Here is a 22,106-nt window from a genome sequence, read left to right on the forward strand (position 1 = left end):
GCCCTGCACGGCATAGCTCATAGCTTCTCTGAGTTATTCAAGCCCCTTTGCCACCGCAATGCAGCGATCCATGAAGGGATCCATGATGCTTTTGAATTATGGATTGATGCTTTTGAATTATGGATTGATGCTTTTGAATTATGGTGCTGGAGGAGACTCTTGAGAGTCCCATGGACTGGACTGCAAGAAGATCAAACCTCTCCATTCTTCAGGAAATCAGCCCTGAGTGCTCATTGGAAGGACAGATCCTGAAGCTGAGACTCCAATACTTTGGCCACCTCATGAGAAGAGAAGACTCCCTGGAAAAGACCCTGATGTTGGGAAAGATTGAGGGCACAAGGAGAAGGGGTCGACAGAGGACGAGATGGTTGGACGGTGTTCTCGAAGCTACAAACATGAGCCTGACCAAACTGCGGGAGGCAGTGGAAAGACAGGAGTGCCTGGAGTGCTCTGGTCCATGGGGTCACGAAGAGTCGGACACGACTAAACGACTAAACAACAACAATAGTTCATGATGCACCAGTATCTCTTCAGCATATGCATATAGTGTGTTTGACTTGTATTGTGTCTTGAGACAATAAACACCTTACTGTATGGGCAAGGAGTTTTCGTAACTGTCAACTTTGAAAAGGCTAACAACTAGACTCTAACGCTCTCGATGGTCTTCTCCGCTGCAGCTATGGACACTGCTGATCACACTGGTCAAGGTGTGATATCATAACACTATATGTTCCATGATCTAGGCATCACCACCAATAAGGCCATGTCTTGGATTGTCATCCACTACAAATCAGACAGCGAGAAAATCTAGAGAAGGGCCTCAAAATCTTATGCAGGTAACGGGGAATGTTCATGGGGTATGAGCCTGCCCTTAAGGCATCCTGGCCCCAGATCTGGGGTCAGGAACCTTTTTCAGCCGCGGGCCGGTCCACTGTCCCTCAGACCTTGTGGGGGGCCGGACTATATTTTGAAAAGAAAAAAAAATGAATGAATTCCTGTGCCCCACAAATAACCCAGAGATGCATTTTAAACAAAAGGACACATTCTACTCATGTAAAAACACACTGATTTCCAGACCGTCTGTGGGCTGGATTGAGAAGGTGATTGGGCCGCATCCAGCCCATGGGCCTTAGGTTGCCTACCCCTGCCCAGGATCACCCATTAGGAACAAGGGAAATTATTAGCAAGACATGCGTTACCTAGGTTTTGGGCCACAGTAGAAAAAGCTATCCTTCTCTAATTAAGTAGCACATGAAATGCTTAAACCTATGGACTTAAAAACTGAATTTCATCAGCATCCATTGATCAGAATTGCACAAGCATTGCTCCAGAATTCTGTGATGTATACAAGGGTTGCAATTCAAATCCCTGAAAATCTTGGGCTCTGCGATGGTATACTAGGAAACTGCCTTATAACATGTCAGGCTATTTGTCCATTTAACTCAGTATTGACCATTCTGACTGGCAGCAGCAATCCTATACATAAGTACCTGGAAATAATTTCCCTTTAACCCAGTCGAGCTTACATCTGAGAAGAAATGCATAGGATTTCACTGTTAATAATACACCAAAGAGCAGCATTTGAACCCAGGCCCTTCCACCAATCATTTGCCTCTCCTATAGGACCCCCCAACCGACACACCCTTGCTCCACCCCCCCTCCCGATGCATGTTTGCTTCCAGCTATGCAACAGTTTTCACTATCTATGCATTCATGCTCAAAAGGGATAATTAGTTATCAGGTTTAAAACAGTTCACTACATCTTTGCTTTTGAATCCATTAATAAAAGTCGTTAGCTACTCAACAGCCTAAAATTAACGATGCGGGCAAGCCTATTTGCATCAGAAAGCCTTATCCTCAATACTGCATTTGAGATGGGATGGGAATGGACAGATGTTTTCTTTCCTTTGTTACTCACAACCTCTTTGACATTGCTAGGACATCAGCCTCATTTATCACAGGGAATCTGCTTCCGAGTAAGGGTACTGGGGATCAGGAGAAAAGTTGTGGGAAATGGTTGGTCTTTAAGCTGTATTCCACACTGAGAAAATGTGCAAAGTTAGTTCTCTTTACTTATGACAAGTCAATTAATTAAAAATTGGGGGGTCATCCCTTAAAATGAGAGAGAATAATGACCAACCTACTTCCCTGACTCCCCTTGATAGGATGGGGTGATCAAGCTTGGACTAGTCGCTCCATGCGTCAACAGAGAATTTTCAGATTAAAGGCAGCAGCCCAACATACAGAATTTAGTAACAGGGAAAGCTTCTCTCCCCACCCCACCCCCCGCTGCCCCGTGCTAAAATCCATGGTGTGAAAACCCTGGTGTAAAGATGTGGGGTGCACATGGGAGCTGCAGGGTGGAGGAAGAGGAGCAGCCGTCTGCTCATACATTGTTTGATATCGCCCATAAGAAGCTAGGAGTGCAAAGTAGTATCAAAAGTAGCTCAAAAGAGGAAACAAGAGTTTTCGGAAGGAGATTGAAGTATCTGCAGCAGGTGGTGCATGTAAAACGCAAAGTTGTGGAGCTACAGCTAGTATGCTTGCACTTCAACTTTTGTTTGTGTGGTGTTGACTCTGAATAGATTATCTGAAATTTGTGTGGAAGCTGGAAATAGAAATGTCATTGGATCCCGGTTTTGCATGGAGCTGCATCATTCAAAAACAAATAAACCATCTAGGAGGTAGGTTTGTGGGGGTTTTGGTTCCTCTTTTTCTAGTTTCACCCATCCTTCATTATTTTTACATCTCAGTTAAAAAAGTAAAATTGCTGATTTCTTCTGCTTAGCTGCATTTCATAGAATCATAGAGTTGGAAGAGACCACAAGGGCCATCGAGTCCAACCCCCTGCCAAGCAGGAAACACCATCAGAGCACTCCTGACATATGGTTGTCAAGCCTCTGCTTAAAGACCTCCAAAGTAGGAGACTCCACCACACTCCTTGGCAGCAAATTCCACTGTCGAACAGCTCTTACTGTCAGGAAGTTCTTCCTAATGTTTAGGTGGAATCTTCTTTCTTGTAGTTTGGATCCATTGCTCCATGTCCGCTTCTCTGGAGCAGCAGAAAACAACCTTTCTCCCGCCTCTATATGACATCCTTTTATATATTTGAACATGGCTATCATGTATATTTGAACATGGCTATCATTTGTTTTCCCCAGCGGATTGTTTTAGGACTGCATTTGTCCGAATGAAGACGGCTGGGGCAGGTGGTGGAAGTGGAAAGAGACTGCAATTGCACCTAGTTGTTTCATTTTTCTCAGCTTGGTGATTATTGGAGCAGGAGTTTGGACAACGACATAAGTTTCTAACTCTGAAAAAGGGCATTCCATCACTAGCAGACAGCAGCTAAGGATGGGATCCTCAACATCAGATTTAGTGGATTTCCCTACATCAGATTTAGTATGCAAAGCAGAACTGGGAAAGAAAGCTGCTTCTGTTCAAATGGATGCAGTTTTTAACACACGATGTATCTTCATAACATTGTGCCTGCACTCTCCCCGACATAGTGCAAGTGTGGAACTGTGGATAAGAGCAGGCAGATCCACAATACAGTAAGGACACCGCAGCACAGGTGCTTTTCAGAGATGCAGTGGTCAGCACCATCAGTGGATAAATATTTCAATGCAGATAGTTTCAAGCAACAGCAGCATTTCCTAAGGCAGATAATGAAAGTCATTATCATTAATAGGGTGCCTGAAACATACTAAGCACTTTGGAGAGGGTGGGGGAGCAGATATCGGCCCCTAATGACTTGATGCTTAAGAAGTGAATGAGAATAGCAAAGAAACAGGGAAAACACATAGGACAGAGAGGGGAACCTTGTACCCCAGATGCCAACTCACATTAATGTATCTGACGTCAAAGGAGGGCAATGTAGCTTCCTATCTTTGGAAGCTAGTTACTAGTTTTATTTGAATGCATCTAACTTGAGAGGGAGAAGGATGTAGAGAGATGCTGTCATTGAGCCACAGATAAGGCCTGCATTAGCAATATAGATCTTCCTTCTCACACGCTTTCAAATTCATTCAGAAAATGTGCACTCAAGAGCCTGTTCCTCGAACTTAGTGTTACCATTACTCACTTGGCATCTGCCTCATGGTCCTGTGCACTAGAAGTTGGTCTCAATGTTTCTCTTCGTCTGTGGCCCTCACATCCGTCAGACTGCTGCCTGTACCATTGGGGTACAGTGCTCTCTTTGCACTGGAAGATGGGGAAGGGGTGGATCGGTTTTGATCTTGCACCCGCTTCACTCCTTAGAACTTCCTGCGCATATTCAGAGACACTCTGCATAATAGTCCCCATTGTCAGAAAACTCCTTGATCTTTCCAATTCAAATACCAACGATGAGAGCGTTTTGGCAATAGCTGGTCACAGTGGGATTTCTGTACCCTAACCCTGCTGATATGAAGAAGCATACATGAAGTGTGACAGAGGAGAGAGAGAGTGCGCAAAATAGGATTTCTAGCAAAATAGGATTGAGGGTAGAGATGATGTTAGCACCAAATTAGCTAAAGACCCCAAATGTAATGCAGTGTACCAGCTTGGGTCACAGAGTTACTTTTGCTGCTCTTGAACATGTTCTACGCACGTTTTGCATTTACACAAGGGTGAAAAAAGTCAGGGAGGTTAACAAACAACAACTATAGGTTTCTTTTCAAGAGAAAATACTAATGATCCAACACGGAAGTTAGAAACTGCAGACACAGAACTATTAAGACAGGATACAGTGCTTTCAGTTCAAACAGGGTGTTTAGGAAGCTGGCAGGATAGCAATCCAAGAGACTTAATACTGTATGATCACCAAGGCAGTATGAGGCAATTTTCAAATTATTCCCTATTTCTTACTTCCCTACTGACGGCAAATATACTGGTATGTTCTGGTAGCAGCATAGATCTATTTGGCTTACTTGTTATTAGCATCAAGGAACTTAAAACTGCAATAAAACAGCATCCTCTAGTGGATACTCATGTGTTGCAATTTGAATGTTCCTTTTCAAGGATGTCTTTGTTAGCTAGACCCTCCCGTTTCCCAAGCTCTTGGCAAAAAGGTCCCTACTTGAAAGCTGCTTGCCTTCCCTCTCTCTACCGCCATTATGAGGTGGCTTGCAATATGAGCCTGGGCAGCAAACTCCAGCCTTCTTTAGGCAGGAAACACGTTAAAAGCTGGGGGTTCCTATTCTGTTTTGTAGTAATAGAGGAAACTGCCAGGGAGGTGTTTATGGAATGTTCAGTCTCAGGTACCAAAATAACTTGGCCAGCCATGCATTATGTCTTGTGGGAAATAATTCTATAGTTTGCAATTTTCAGCTTCCTTGGATGGTTGCAAATTCCAGTATTATGAGAAACAGGTAAAGGTAAAGGTACCCCTGACTGCTAGGTCCAGTCGCGGACAACTCTGGGGTTGCGGCGCTCATCTCGCTCTATAGGCAAAGGAGCCAGCGTTTGTCTGCAGACAGCTTCCGGGTCATGTGGCCAGCATGACTAAGCTGCTTCTGGCGAAGCAGAGCAGCGCACGGAAACGTCGTTTACCTTCCCACCGAAGCGGTACCTATTTACAGTGGTACTTCGGGTTAAGAACTTAATTCATTCTGGAGGTCTGTTCTTAACTTGAAACTGTTCTTAACCACTTTAGCTGATGGGGCCTCCCGCTGCCGCCGCATGATTTCTGTTCTCATCCTGAAGCAAAGTTCTTAACCCGAGGTACTATTTCTGGGTTAGCGGAGTCTGTAACCTGAAGTGTCTGTAACCCGAGGTACCACTGTATCTACTTGCACTTTGACATGCTTCCGAACTGCTAGGTTGGCAGCAGGGACCGGGCAACGGGAGCTCACCTCATCACGGGGATTCAAACCGCCGACCTTCCGATCGGCAAGCCCTAGGCTCTGTGGTTTAGACCAGGTTTTTTTTTCATACTGTGCATGGTTTTATACATCTCTATCATGTTTATTTACCTTTTCTCTAAACTAAAATGTTGTGACCTTCCTTTATAGGAAAGTTACTCCATTCCCTTGATCAGTTTGGTTGTCCTTTTCGAGGAAAGGTAACCAGAACTGTTCACAGTATTTCAAGTGTCGTTGGCTTACCTGGGTCCCTCCAGATGCTCTTAACGACAACTTCTATCAGCCTGAGCTAGCATGGTCAATGATGATGGGTGTCTGTAGTCCAATATTTGGAGGACTGTGAATTAGGCATCCCTGCTCTAAAGCTATTCTTTATTTAACTCCATGCACAATGTTAGGAGGCATGGGGTCCATTTCAGGCATTATCTTCTAATCTTATTCTTCTCCAAGCACAGAAGAGAACTTAGGTTTTCAGGCCCGTTTTCAAAATGATTACAGGTCCATTTAAACCCATTTTCAAAGTGAGAAGGAAAACAGTGCAAAACTATCACTTGTATGGAGATGGAGAAGCGCCTGGAGCTCAGTGGTAGAGCACAAGTAAAGCCAACCCTGGCATTGGAGAGTAAAACAGCTGGAGGTGGCAGACAGGACAAAGGGTGGAGAAAGAACTGAGAGCGGAGGAGGGCTCTTTCCCCATCCTCTGGACTTGCTGGAAAACTCAACAAACCTGCTGCACCTGGAGCTGGGTGTAGCTGAAAGGGACATAGTTGTGGGCAGCCTGAGAAAGCAGCATCCACCTTGGGCCTGCAAATCAAGTCAGACTAGGTGATGTCTGCTGTTTCAAAGATCTCTTCCCATTGTGAGAATTTGTTGAACCCTGAGTGAGAACCCAGAAGCAGAGAGGTGTGTCAGAAGGAAATGAACTGATATTTATATATCAGTAACTTTGTGCTAATGTAACATTTCTGTATGTAACGTTTTTGTAATAAAGTAGTGTGTTAAGTTCTGTTGTTGCTTCAGTTTTTTCCATACAACTTTAAAAATATTATTTAATATATTAAGTGGTATAGAAATTAAATAAGCAATCAATGATTGCATGTGGGTAGCCCTAGGGAAAGATCCTTGTCTGAAGCCTTGGAGCAATTTTAGAATGAAAAATTAATGAATGCATTGGATATTTTGTGTTTTAAGGATAAAGCCCAGCTTGACCCCTTGACCCATTTGGGAAATGATGGAAGGCAGAACAGGTACAGGCTGTTCTGGAAGTCCATTCAACTTCCAAAATGTTTGGAAACCAAAGTGCGGCTTCTGATTGGCTGCAGGAAGCTCCTGCAGCCAATTAGAAGCCACAGAAGCCGCGCCAGATGTTTGGCTTCCGAAATTCGTTCAAAAACCGGAACACTCACTTCCAGGTTTTGATCGTTCGGGAGCAGATTTGTTCATGAGCCAAGGCGTTCTGAGCTCCAAGCAACCGTATTTGGAAGCAAGACCTACTGAGCTCATGAGACTTATTGACTCAAGCTGACTCAAATGTCACCTTCACAATGTAATACATGAGGCTAGCAAGCCACTTACTCTTAACTTGATCCACTCAAGCTGAAATATGAGGGCAATATCTCACAGCTGATGATTAAGGCCTATGTCAGTGGAACAGGGAGAGAAACAGTTTTCAGCAATTCTTCATCTGTCTGCAACCACACTTGTTCTGAGGCATCTTCCAACCCTCTGCAGTAGATCTGTGTAGAGGGAACTGCTGAAAATAGCTTCCCTCCCCATTCCACTGACAGAAACCACACCATCAGTTGAGTAACACTGTTGGATACAACACAGTGTTGTAGAAATTACAAGGAATGCCAAGTCTCATTTTTCAAGGGGGGTAGGAAAGATGAAGCCCATAGCACAATGCACCAGCAGGCAAAACTGGAGAGATCACTATAAAACATGGTTTGCACCTTTATGCATGTTATGATCTGTTTTAAAGTTCAACCTTTTCAAAATGGGGAGGGGGCAAAAAGGAAAAATGCAGTATTTGCCTTGGAGATATTGGAATGAAAACTGGTGTGGCCATTTTCACAGAGAAATCCAAGCATCACCTCATTTTCAAGAGCACCTTGAGCAAGCACTTCCTCTTAAACTCTTAATTCAAGTCCCTCATTCAGGCTGTACCTATCAAAACAACCATGACGACTCCGGTCACAGAAAGCATGACGCACAGAAGTGTGTTATTAACTTATTTTTTAAGGATCAATTGTCCAAAGTATATCCAGGCTGAAATAAGAGGATTCTAGTTCAATTGCAGTCATTGAAAAACTCTTGCTTCGGCACCTACAAATCTGAACCCACACCTGCCCTTGTAATAGCCACGAGCTGCTTTGAACTGCCCGCAGCGTATTTACAGTACATTTGAGTACTCTCCTCCACACTGTTAGCAAGGCTGTTCTGTCAAATGAACACTGGTTGAATGGTATGGCTCAGAGGCCAAGAACTCTGGTGCCTGCTTGTTCTTGTCTGGGGAAGATGGCCTTTGTCAAGGTAGAAACAGTCATATTTTAAATGCCAGTTAAGAAATCTAGGCAGACAGATACGGACTGGCAGTAGAAGAGAATCTTTCAGCCCTATCCCTTTTCAAGTGGGAGCAAGGCAAGTATCACCTTGACAAAGGGAAAATTTATTTGCAGGCTTCCTTTTATACCAAGTGTTTTTATTTGGTCCTATACAATACACACAAAACACCTTACAACCACCAATATATCCTAACAGAAGTTGAGTTTTTAAGGAATTTTAAAGATGGGGCAAAACTCCTTAAAGACTTTATGGCTACTTCTCCTATTTGGTAGGAGTTGTCCTGGAAATAAGCAAAAGCCATTAGGCCTTCAGAGAAATGCCATCACTGCTCTCCAGCTAGGTTCGTGAGAGATAGGGAAGGTATTTCTAAGGCTGGCATCAACGTGCATGATTTGCAGTCAGAGTTCCAGAAAAAAAGTTGGTAAAAAATGTTCTGGAGCGATATGCAAGTTTTATAAGCAGCAGCTTTTGTGTATTCTTCAGCAAGCAGGATGACTGTAGCACTCATAGCTGCTAGGACAGAACTTATTTAACGTGATGGCAGATAAGAATTTTTAAGAGTTTGGTAACCTCCAGGAAGAATACTGTAGCACACTGTTCTTCTCAGGATATAAGAATACAGACAACATCCATCTTGGAAATGTCAGGCTTTCTGTGTGGAATTACACGTAAAAGGTCTGTGTTTGTTCAATGTACAATTCTGAGGCCTGATTATTTCTTCCCATGAAGCAGGCCTGATGTGAGTTTTCTACTGACAGAAAGAACGTATCACCTGCAAAAGTGAGGCAACAGTCAGAAGCCAACAGTCTGTACTGAAGCACAAGACCCAGAGTACCTGACGAGATATCTGGCAGTCCCAAAATTTGTAGTACCCTGGAGGAAGAGTGAAGAAATGTACTGTGACAAGTAATAGATAGGTACTGGGATAATGGGTGGGAAAGATCTCTCTCGCCACCAAAGAGATAGGGAGAAATCCAACATCACACAAATAGACATGACTTCCCCTTCTCCCAGCAGTCCTCCTGGACCCAATTTTGGGAGTGCATGGGGAGTAGGGAAAGGGATGTTCCACATGGAAAGAATGAAGTCCACTGCACAAGTGAGCCAACACCATTGGATGTCACTCAATTGTGCCACTTTAAAACTGCAGTTGGAAAAGCTCGAGAAATCCTGGGATAGGACCAGGGGAGAGGGAGAGGCAGAGAACAGTAAATAACCAAAACTAAACCAGATTTTAGAAGTTGCTTCCAGCAATAATTAACAAAAAAAAACCTTCTTTTCTAAAAAGTTTTTTTTTTTGCACATTTTCCAGCGATTTATAAAACATTAACTGAATATTAACAAAGTCTGAACCAAAGGAATGTGCTTTGGAAAACATTAAAATAAGTGTTCCTATTAATGCAGTGTGCCCATGTTACTATGCCGCTGTTAATCTTTTTCACCTGATTTTTTTTTAAAATCCTAGAACACTCTTCATACTCCCCTAGGGTCCATGGGACAATGCATTTAGAAGAGAAGCGCTCCCATGCTGCCAACTTCGCTCTGCTCCTTTACAAAGATTTCAAAGTACTGGTAAATGATAGTAACAGCCAACAAGATTCCTGTGCCTGATCCAATTGCCCCAAGGAAGTCTGCCAGCACAGAGAGAGCACCAATGCAGAGGCCACCAAATGCAGCTGCTGTAGGAATGTATCTGACAAGAGACACAATGGGAAGGAAATAAATTAGACATTAAGAGACATTACTAGCATCTTCAGGCACAGCTAACACCAAGTCAGTGGAAAAAAATGTTTTGTAGGTGTAGATAGTTAAGACACAGGGGAAGAATCCAGAGAAAAATAACTATGCATCAAACTGCAACAAATATTAAGACTGCTTGGGTCCACCACCCTCTATACATCTTTTAGGTATGTGACTTAAGGAGGCCCTTCAAATATGACCCATTGCTTATATTTTGCACTTGTGTCACAGTAATGCTGTCTGAAGCAATAAGAAAACTATGAAGGTAAACACTGACTTTCTGTAGCCTCAGGATCACTACAAAAGGATAGTGTTCATTAAAGTCAGCAAACAATGAGGCTAGAAACAAAAATGAAATTGGGTATTCTCAGGAATTAACAGAGGCTCTTATATAGCTAGGATCTTGATGGCATGCAAAAAAACCTTAAAAAAAAGCAAAACTACAACACTGCAAGAGCATTAGAAGCATAATGGCCTCAGTCCAGTAAACCTGAAGGAGCGTCTCCACCCCCATAATTCAGCCCAGACACTGAGGTCCAGCACCGAGGGCCTTCTGGTGGTTCCCTCATAGTGAGAAGTGAGGTTAAAGAGAACAAGGCAGACGGCCTTCTCAGTAGTGGCTGCCCTCCCATCAGATGTCAAGGAAATAAACAACTATCTGACTTTTAGAAGACATCTGAAGGCAGCCCTATTCAGGGAAGTTTTTAATGTCTGATGTTTTATCACTTTTTTATTATTATCATTAATTCTGCTGGGAGCCACCCAGAGTGGCTGAGGAAACCCAGCCAGATGGCCGGGGTATAAATAATTTTTTTAAAATTATTGACTGAATATAGCATTATAATCATAATGAATCTCTGCATGTTTGTAACTCACCTGTTGAGTTCATGAACCATAGAGGTTTCTCTATGACCCCTCATAACCATCTGCTGCTCTTTCAGTTGTTTAGCAACCTGCATTGGCCAAACAGAGAAAAGAAGCTTAGATCTTTTTACAGTCAGTTTGTAAGATGAACTGCCTATAAATGAGAAACAAGAGATTTCAATGCTCCTCATTTAAGGACTATTAAAAATGGCAAGGCTGGACCTCTGATGTAGCAATATTATAAATATTTCTGGAAACCAAACTAAAAAAATATACAAGTTGATGAGAGGCATGTCACAATATCTGCCCATGGAAAGCAGACCATCTTTTCAGGTAACCTCAAGAGAATGGTTTGCAATAAGAAATGAACTATGAACATTCACAAGCTGAAACATGAAAGAATCATCTCCATGTTAAGGACTTAATATATTGCAGCATGAGCTTTTGTGGGTCTAAACCCATTTTTTCAAGGCAAGCTCATGGCTGTTCCCTCTTTTGTTAAACAGACAACCTTGAAAGATACCAGACTTAGCTTAGGAAGATGAACAGCTTAGGCAGGGAGTGACATTTTGAGCAAGAGGGAGGTATCATGGAGTCATGTTTTAAAACTAAAAATGCTTCCTAGTATCCTATTCTCCTTAGTCAGATCTGATCCTTCCAAAAATATATTTAGTGACAATAGAATGCTAGACGCAGAACTAAACTGCACCTTCTGCTAAATGACAAAGCAAGGGAAGCATTATGGTTTTTCAAGAGGGAGGAGAGAAGCATCCAGAGCTGTGGGGTCAATGTTATTTACTTACATCTTTGGCAGAAGAGCCAGACACTTCAATCCAAGTTTTAGAAAAGAAAGCACAGGAACCCAACATGAACACAATGTAAACAACTGCATGGACAGGATCTTCCAGAACAGAAGTAAATGACTCCGGAGGCGACAGGTAATAACAGAGACCACCGACGGGGTATGAACGGGCGGGACCACCAGACGAAGTATCCTGCAATGAAAGCGGACAGTTTGGATTGTGCCTTAAGTGGACAGGTATTATGCAGCCACCAGAGGTCACTTTTATGCCCAGAGAATTCAAATATAGCAACCGTAAACCTGCATAGGTTTCTTCATGTGTGTGTTGAGAAACTCTTCATTATAGCTACTGCAAGACAAGTGCTAAATATAGGAGCTGGCAAGGACACAAAAAGCCAGCAAGGCATGGTATGAAAGCCACTTGGCTCCTAAAACAAACCTTACACGTTCATCACTCACAACACAATCCTATGCTTGCCTATTGTTCCATGGGGTTCAGTGCGATTTATAGTTTTATACTCATTTATAGTTTTAATTCTATACAGGTTTAATTGTTTTTAATGATGCTTTTTTCCTATGTTTTTAGTGATTCTTGTTTTTACCTCGAGCTGCCTCGAGGTGAGGTATAAAAAAAGATATATAGAATAATTTACTTTCAGATGTGTATAAAATTGCAGTCTGAGTCTTCCTGCGAGCACCTTCGTGCTAAAAAAACTAGGGCTGTGCATGGACCCCCAATCTGATTTGTGGGGTCAATGTGTTAACCTGATTTCATCCAGCCCAGCCCACCCCAGCTCTAGAAAATACTCATTCATGGAAATCCCATTGACTTGCATTAAGAAATAAAGCCAGCCAAAATTGGATTGTCCTTTCACATTGCAGCATGAAAGTTGGCAACAAGTTAGCCTCTACAAAGGTGATTTATCCTGCCGAACAGGTATTTCCTAGCATGACCTCCCTGCTGCTAGCCCTTGACTGGGAGCATTAAGTGTGAATATAATAAAGCTCAGTTCTGTTCCTACACCTATCCCCTGAGCCTATCTCAGCATCTTCTTTATATGGTGTTTTAGTGGATTCTGTTTTAATTTTGGAAACATGGCGACACTGAGTTTAGCTTTTGTGAGTAGTTTGTTCTTCTGGGTTGCCCTTTTTTTAATGGGTCATCTTGGGAAAGGGGAAATTGCTCCAGGACTAGCCCAGCCTGCCCCATAGTCACTGCAAAAACCCCTGAATCACCCCAATTCAGCTCATTATTTATACTTTGTACGGAGTTGGTGTACAAGCCCGAATAAAAAGCAGGTTTTATGTTTAAAGCTGCAAGATCCAGGACAGATCTTATCAAGCGGATACTTACCGACCAAGTGCCCAGCAGGCTGACCAGTAAGTTGCCACTGAAACGAGCGGAGAGCATCTGGGAGATCACATATAAATTGGACACCAGCGCAGATTGAAGGATGATGGGAATATTGGAGGTGTAGAAGAGTTTGATTGGGTAAGTGTTATACTGGCCACGGTAGCGGGCAGATTTTATAGGGAGATCCACTCTGAAACCCTGCAGGTTGCAAAAGTGAGTGTTAAATACAGAAACAAACACTTCTTAGTAACAGTGCACTTGAAGAGAACCTAAAAACCTTCAGTAATCTTGGAGCTCTTCCGGATTACCGGTTTCAATATTCCACCCTGACTTGCTTGCACAACATTTACACAGTGGTTAAAGATCGCTGCTTACTGAGCAATTGTTCTGATTTGTTTGCATGGAAGTTATGTGATACCACCCAGCATCATTCACACTTCCCAGTGTCATTAGGGTTGTTTTTAAAAGAGAATGTTATGCAGGAACATCAAATCTCCATTAATAGTGCAACCCTTTCCCTTCCCCCCAGTATATGATTGATTTATAACTTGGGGGGCGGGGGAGAGATAACTTGGGAGCAGAATGCTTTTTAGAAGCAAAGAGAAACACTTTGCGTAGGAGGGTCTATTAAGGCATTAAGGCCAATATGAATACACTTGCTGTGGCCATAGCATGCTTTGGTGTTATTTACAGAGTGCTATTAGCCTAAGTAGGTAGGGCTTTCCAAATTTAGGTACGCCACAGGCTGCTCCCCTAAGGAACTAGCAATCTAAAACAGTACAGAAAAAAAAGGGAGAGAATGGGTAAATCCCATTACAATATTTATAGCTTGGATAAAGTTGCAAATGATTAAGAGGGTGTCAAAGGCCATAAAGAAAGGGTCTCACAAGGATTAGTTTGGATGAACTAATGAAAAAAAAGGGCCAAAAGATAACGTGGATGAAAGCCACTGATGGCTTTAAAAAATTAGGCCTTGGAAACTGGTAGAAACAGAGTTTAAACTCAGGAACATTTTGAACAATACTTAGGATCCAGTCACAAATGTTGTGACAAGCACTCTGTTAGCAAGCAGCTATTGTTGTCATCTTGCTTATATGTAAGTAACATTCCATAATTCTACTTGCCTGGAAGTAGATGACAACTGCAAAGACGAATATGGTGGCAATCAGGTTCATGAGGTTGGGGAGGTTCTGACGGTAAAAGGCTTCCCTGAGAGCTCGGACTTTATCTGTGCGAGTAGCCAGCAGGTGGAACAGGGCAATGATGGCTCCTTCAAATTCCATGCCTTAAAGTGAGAGAGTGATAGAGAGATGCTTAGTGGCAGATAATTTGACATTTATTAGTTGGACTTTTGAACCAATTGTATAAAATTTGTAATAATTTATTTTAAAAGGTTATAAACTGCTTTTCACCAGTGTGGTCCTAGAGTAGTTTACAATGCAATTAAGCCAACAAACACACAAAATGCAGTTAAAAACCAGAATATACCACAGGAAAGCAATCATAGCTTCCAGAGCAGGTTAGCAGATCATTGAAAGGTCTGAGAGGAAAAAGACTGTTTTCCATAGCCTAGTCCAGTTGCAACAATGATATAATGGGGAGAATGCCAGAGACTGGGTACAAGCACTGAGAAAGCCCCCTCCAAATTGATCTAACAGCCCAGGCAGTGATAACATAGGAGGGACTAAACGTTCTTACTTGCAGCTACTAACAATCATTGCTTACAGAGCTACGTTACCCCCTCTAACCATGCATTAACATCACACACAAAAATGAAACTCACTGAAGCAGTCATCTTAAAACTTGAGTTTACAAAGGAAAGAATGAACTCTTCTTTATATTCAATTTATTGCATAGCAAAAAAAAAAAAGCCTAAGTAAAGGTCCCTGGATTTAATGCAGGAAGGGTACCAAAAAACCGCAAGTGAGAAATAGTAAAGTAGCTTCCCCAGTTAGTCAATTCTTCGGAGAAGTGAGACCTCCAATAAAATGAACATCCTCACCTCCAAAAAGAAGCAATCCTGCTCAGGGTTCCAGCCAGCCAGTCAAGATACTGTTAATTGTTAATGGTTCAGGCAAACCAGTTCACTTCCCACTCTCAAGTCTTCCATCTCTCTTCCAATTGACACTCAACATTTTGTGGCTTCGGAGGAATACTGACGCCCTTATTCTACTGGTGTGCATTTGTATGTGTTTAGGTTTTTTAACATTTTCCCAAAGAATACCCAACTTTAGATCCAATCCACAGGGGCACCGAGTCACTTAACTGAGGAACTGATATGCTTCCAGTGAAACAAAGAACACGCAAGTATGAGGTTACCTCGGCCAGTGTTTACTGTGGTTGGGCTGAATGCCTTCCAGACAATAGTCTCACAGATGTTAGTGGCAATGAAGAGGGAAATGCCAGAACCAAGACCATACCCCTTTTGCAGAAGTTCATCCAAGAGAAGAACGATCAATCCAGCCACAAAAAGCTGCAAAACAAACATGAATTATTTTCCAGAGTCACCACAACCATACCTGATCACTTTAATAGAGGGGCTGCGAAATAAAAAGTGTCAGTGCTTTCTGTAAATGTCTGCTTATGCAGCACACATGACAATTACCTGTTTTAATCTTTGATTTATACTTTTTGACATGGTTATTACTGAAAGCATAAGTACACAAGTCAGAGATACATGAACTGAAGTTCCTTTGTACGTGAGGTAAATAAAGAGCATCATGTAAACCCAACTTTCTAAGCTGTTCCTAACTTAGCTGCAGCTAAGGATTTTCGGGGGGGGCAGGGAAAGTTGACTGTACAATACAACTTTTACACCTTATAAGTAAGATTTTAGCTCTTGGATTGGTTGTTAGGTTTCATGCGCAGCTGTTGATCAACTGCGCTGCATGTTTTGTTTGTTAGCTGTCCCACAGCATCTATGTTTATCATGTATATGAAATGATGGTCAATCCCCCTTATAGAAGGGGAAGAAGTCAGAGTGCAGCTCCAAACACTAACCAATAAGTCAAGGGCAGGGAAGCTGTGGTCGTCAATGTTTTTGGGACTACAACTTCCACTATATTGGACTGGCTGGCTAGGGTAGATAGGAGTTCAACAGCATCTCAAGGGGTTTCCCTTCCCTGCAATAAAGCAACAGCTGTGCAGATACTGAATCCCTGTTTTCCTATTATTATTCCTAGACCACATACACCACCATCACTTGAGCTACACTGGCTCAGCTCACACAATATGACTTTGATGGCCCAGGTGCATAAAAGCAGCAACACAGGTCTAAATGATTTATAGTGAACCCAATGCTTAAAAGCCCTTTGGCCATAAACAGAAGAGATGTACTAATGTTCCAAAGTAAATACTGTAACAACCCATAGTCTACAAACCAGCATACAGAAGGTGAATTGAACTGTTACTCTGAAGATCAATATGGCATGTAAATTCTTACATTGTGTCAAGCCAAATATTAGTACAGTTCAGATATCCTATTTTGGCAAGACTGGTCAACATACGTAGCAAGGAATCACTCTGAAGTAGGATGCCGTTAAGTCATCCTCCATTTGTTCCTAGATTCTAGCAACCAGCTCTGGGAGATTTCCATTCCTAGACGTCATGGCTAACAGCTGGTCTTCTATAATAGTAATAATAATTTATTATTTATACCCCGCTCATTTGTCTGGGTTTCCCCAGCCATGCTGGGTGGCTACCAACAGAATACTACCAATAAAAAACTGATAAAACATCAAACATTAAAAACTTCCCTATAAATTTATCCGTAAGATTTACGAGGAACCTAGAAGCTAACTACGCACTCAATATATCTAGAGATGCAAGGCTTCTATAAAGAATACCATGCCTAATAAGAGGGACGCAGATGGCACTGTGGTCTAAACCACTGAGCCTCTTGGGCTTGCTGATTGAAAGGTCAGTGGTTCAAATCTGCACAATGGAGTGAGCTCCCGTTGCTCTGTCCCTGTTTCTACTAACCTAGCAGTTCGAAAGCACACCAGTGTAAGTAGATAAATAGGTACCACTGTGGCAGGAAGATAAACGGTGTTTCTGTGTGCTCTGACTTCCGTCACAGTGTTTTGTTGTGCCAGAAGCGGTTTAGTCACGCTGGCCACAGGAACCAGAAAGCTGTCTGTGAACAAAGGCCTGCTCCCTTGTCCTGAAGAGAGATGAGCGCTGCACCCCATAGTCGCCTTTGACTGAATTTAACCATTCAGGGGTCCTTTACATTTTATTTTTTTAGCCATGCCTAATAATGAAGCGTCAGGATGATTGGCAAATGCATTCTAGATTCAATTAATATATACTGCGAGGACAAGTAGGAGATAAAGCAGTGTGCTTAACTTTAAAATGATGGTGTCTGTAGAAGCTCAACTGAACCACAGATCTCCTAGGTCCAATCAATGAGTAGTCCTATACAGAAAATAAATAAATTACCTGAATGGTAATCAGCAGACAGATTCCAGCTCCCATCTCTGATGGGTCTCCATACATCCCCGTCATTACATAAACGATAGATTGGCCAATGGTGATAATCATGCCGAACACTGAGGAATGAATCCACAAGAAAAGACTGAATTAACCTAGTCTCCACTTACCCGAGAGGATACAATTCATCAGTATCTACATAAGGCATTAAGCCAATCCAGATGGCAAGCTCTGTAATGTCTCCTGATACTTACATTTCTGTGCCCCATTGAACAGAGCTCTGTCTTTTGGCGTATCTCCAACTTCAATTATTTTGGCACCAGCCAGCAACTGCATGATGAGACCAGAGGTGACAATGGGAGAAATGCCCAGCTCCATCAGTGTGCCTGTTGGATGTGGAAATCAGAATGACAGATAAACGGTAAGGAAAAAAAACAGTTTTCCTGCCAACCCTCCTAGCTAGTCACTGCACATGTAGAGAGGGCCAAAGATGTGCACTGTGGAGGGGAAAGCATTTGGATCATAATTGAAGCTCCACTCCTTTCCAAATGATTCATCATTCTTCTGCATCATGGTCAGCAACCCAGACCCCAATCAGCAACACAATGACAATACAATAATTCTGGAACATAATAGGTGAGGAAGGACTACTGAAAAACATGTATGAATTATGTCAAAGCCACTTGAAATGTTCTGAGCACTATCACATTTACATATTCCCATTTTTATACTATAGCATCATCATGGTCATGAAGATGAGCCAAAATTCCATTTTCCAATTTCAATATCCAGGCCATGATTCAGTCAGTTATGCACATTGATGTTTCATAGTTTTCAACGGGCAAGTTAGGTAGTTGCTCAGTTCTCTAACAATGAAGTCAGTGGCACCTCAAAATGCTTGTCAGTGGTAGGATCCACTCGGTTTTGCTACTTAGTATAACATTTCACAGCAGAGAGAAGTGTCATTTGCTAAGTGAGACATTCTTACCTCTGTTTGAAGCCAAAATTACTCTCATCCAATAGAATGGATCTGCCGAGTCTGATGACATAATACCAAACAGGGGAATCTGAATTTCCAAGAGAAGACAATTACATTAACACAGGCTTAGCTCCCTGGATTTGGTTAAAACTTTAAATTTAAAGGAAAGTTTGAAATAATGTAATATGCATACCTGGCAACAAACCAAAAATATGAAGAGGGTGATAGCTGTCCATAGTACTTTTTCTTTAAACTGGATCTACAGAAGGAAATAAAAGAAATTAGTACCACCATGTGTTTGGGGCTAGAAGAATTTGTTAAAATACAAGCCTTAGGTTCACTGAAAACAAGGTGGAGAAACGGTACCATGGCAAAAGAAAACATAACCAGGACTTCAGATGAATATAAATTTATTTTCCAGCTGCTTGGTAACATTTGAGCATAGAATCACTAATGTTGTACTCTTGTACATATGTTGTACAATCCCTTAGCTGGGAATCCAACACATGTGCTTAAGTTGCAGACATGCCTGCACAAATGTACAAGGTAACATATGGCAACATTTAGCAATCTAACTGTATTCAACATATACAGCTTTCTTAACACTGGACAGCAGAACAAGGGGCCAACTGAAGGTTCAACCCCCTGCTTTCCATAAATAGCATCACAGCAAGGGGGAAGATCAGCTTGGCCCCATCCGTCAGTCAGGGGAAGAGCAGCAGCAGAGGTTGCCTACCTCCCTCTTCCCTAAGAGCTCAGCTCCAAATGCCTTGGAATTGGAGAGCCTCTGTCATTGGTCAGTGGAACAAGGGCTGGTGAGTTAGTTGCAGCACCTCAACCAAAGCAAGACCAACAGTAAGGGGAGATCAGACTGGCTATAAATGCCAGCTTACAACTCACTAACTTGTTTTTACACTGTCAAACTGATCTCCTTTCCGTACCTTTCTCCTTCATTCAAGTGCATTTTCTGTTATAAAGCCTTAAAGAAGTATCTTTCTGTCATTTTAACTATGCAAGCTGTTTTGAGAGACAATATTTGTCTGAAAAGTAGAATAAAATATAATATAAGCAAACTCTCTTCTTAGCAGTAACTCCTGCAAATATTGATTTAAGGATACTTACCTTTCTTTCTGGCTTTTGGATCTCAGGTAAGATAACACAGAAGGGCTTGATTACTTCAAGAAATTTAACTGTGAAAAAAGGTATGAAAAGAGAACAGATATATGGATTTCACAAGGTCCTTAGCAGTCAATTTTACAGCCAGGGCGTTAAGCTTGAACCTAGAAGTCCCAAATTTAAACCTTGCCCAGCCACTAACCTATATGATAACCCTGAGTAAATCACAGTGAACCTTCATTCCTTGTCTGAGCAAAGGCTCAGGACTGGCACAAGCCTATTTCCCACTCGCACTGCAATGGAGATCCTATGCATTGAGGTGGCTATACTTTCAGAATCTTATTTCCAAACTGAAAGGCTACTTTCACTATAATCACTGCTGGTGTTAGCATCACTTTGAAACTTCACATGTATTAAAACTACCATGCAAGCAACCCAACAGTGCCATTTTTTAAAATGCATGTTTACTAGGCATGTTATCAAATTTTGGTTTTGTCTTTTCCTAGAAGCAGAACTAAGAGGAGCAGTATAAAAGAAGCTGCCACATAATAAGGAAAGGCTATTCAATAGTAGCACAGATGAAAATCTAAGAAATTAGAATTGCCTTGTACTTCCATGAAAAGACTGCCCAAACTCACATATTTCAATAGTGTGCTAAGAGAATGAAAGGTGTTAATGCCATCAGTGTAAAACCAAATTTAAAGTTCAAATAAAAGGAATGCCCCCCAAATACACAACCCACCTTAGTGGCCACCCCATCACACTATCAAGTGGAAAGCACAGTACAATGGAAAACACATTTCCCATAGTAGTGATGTGGCAAGAAATTGGCCATCATCATATTACAGCCACAGTTATTTTGAAGGAATGCAAACAGATAGCAGGAGCAGCCCACTGTGGCTTCCACTGTGGGTCATTGTGCCCTCTTTACACTTAAATGGCACACAGCACGAAAAACATGTTTGTACTGGGAAGCATGAGGCAAAAAGAGAAGGAAGGAGTTATCTTCACACAAGGGTCACAATTAGATACGTGTGTAAAAGAAGAATGATTTCTGCATATTGCAAACAATACCTGAGAGAGTTTCCCTCCCAATAAAGAGCATTACATTGTACTTGAAACGTTATGGTTATGCAACCCCTGAGCTTTTTCATTTTAATGCAACATTATTATTCTAAGCCACTCAGAAAATTTGTGTTTACAGGGTGGCACTGCAATGAAAAGGACAAAGTGCTTCCATAATCCAGACTGCATTGTGTCAATTTATTAGCTGATTCTTAGCTTCCCATATAAAATACTTACTAGCTTCTCATAGCTTTCTATATATGTATAGAAGAGTCCCCCTGGGTGTCAAACAAACAGCCACCCATTTAAGCCGCACCTCGGGCGCACTCTGCGACCTTAGGGGGGGGGGCTGGCGCTTTCCTCATCTGGAGGGCGGGGCGGGGGGTGAGGATCCCTCATCGGGGTGGAGGGACAACGCCGAATTTGCCATTCCAGGCCGGCGCTGCAACGATCACGAAGACAGCGAACGTGGATCGTTTTAAGGGGCGGCCACGTAAGCCTCCGCGTCTAAACAGTGCCGGGTGAGGGCCGCCCCCCCCAGCGCAGTCCTGGCAGGGCAGAGGCATGTAACGGGCAACTGATCCCCCGTAACGAAGCTGACAGTTCCCGCACCTGCCGTTGACTCCTCAGCCGGGGGCATCCTGCGGCCTCCCGTTCCTTCCCCGTTTCGAGGGGAGTCGTCCTCCACCACCACCAGCCTCCCTCCCGAGCCGCCATTTCGTCTCCCTGCCCCTGACGGAAGCGCTTCGACCTCCCTGCAGCCGCCTCGCCCCTCGCGCCCCCGCTCTACGCGGGCGCCCTCCGCTTCTCGCCCGCCACGACGGCGTCGTCTGCGGCAGGACCGGCTCTCCGCCTTCCCTCCCTCAAGCAGCGACGCCGATACTCACTCCCCATCTTGGGTGCTCTCGACGCGGAAAAGGGAAGGACCAAGCAGGAGCGCAGACTCCAGGCTCCTTTCTCGGAGAGACACGTCAGTTACTTGAGCCTTCCCGGCCTCCTTCCGCTTCCTGCCACGCACCGCCCCCTCCTCCCGCACCTCGCCCGCGCGCTAACAGGCAGGCATATCCACGCAGGCGCAGTAGAGACTTCCTCCTCTTTCGCCATCCTCCAACGGCTCTAGTGACATTCCCCACTCATGGGACTACATTTCCCAGCGTCCTCCTTGCCTTAATGCACGCGGTTTACGTCACGGCGACACGTAACTGAGCGAGTCCTCTGTAACCAAGCCTAGCGCGGTATCGTTGGGAGGGAGGGAAGAAAATCGTTTCCTTTCTGGTTCTCAGTGCGGGTGTGGTAGTTGGAGGCGGCCTAACGGGGTTGGGAAGCGTCGCGTCCCAAAGCGTCAGC

At 43.0% G+C, this 22,106-nt stretch overlaps 1 protein-coding gene across 1 annotated transcript; it reads right to left on the bottom strand.

Moving 5' to 3' along the window:
• Window positions 1-8,523: 8,523 nt before the first annotated feature.
• On the bottom strand, window positions 8,524-21,784 carry SEC61A1 (SEC61 translocon subunit alpha 1). The gene is made up of 12 exons (XM_082210236.1): window positions 21,647-21,784; window positions 19,701-19,768; window positions 18,772-18,837; window positions 18,588-18,666; window positions 17,854-17,985; window positions 17,609-17,718; window positions 15,488-15,641; window positions 14,293-14,453; window positions 13,169-13,366; window positions 11,816-12,007; window positions 11,025-11,101; window positions 8,524-10,101 (listed from the first exon to the last, which is right to left on the bottom strand). The coding sequence occupies exons 1-12, from the start codon at window positions 21,651-21,653 to the stop codon at window positions 9,915-9,917; spliced, it is 1,431 nt and encodes a 476-aa protein (XP_082066362.1). The 5' UTR covers window positions 21,654-21,784; the 3' UTR covers window positions 8,524-9,914.
• Between the last annotated feature and the right edge of the window lie 322 nt (window positions 21,785-22,106).

Source organism: Podarcis vaucheri (assembly GCF_965113315.1).
Source record: "Podarcis vaucheri genome assembly, chromosome: 2".
NCBI classification, from domain to species: Eukaryota; Metazoa; Chordata; class Lepidosauria; order Squamata; family Lacertidae; genus Podarcis; species Podarcis vaucheri.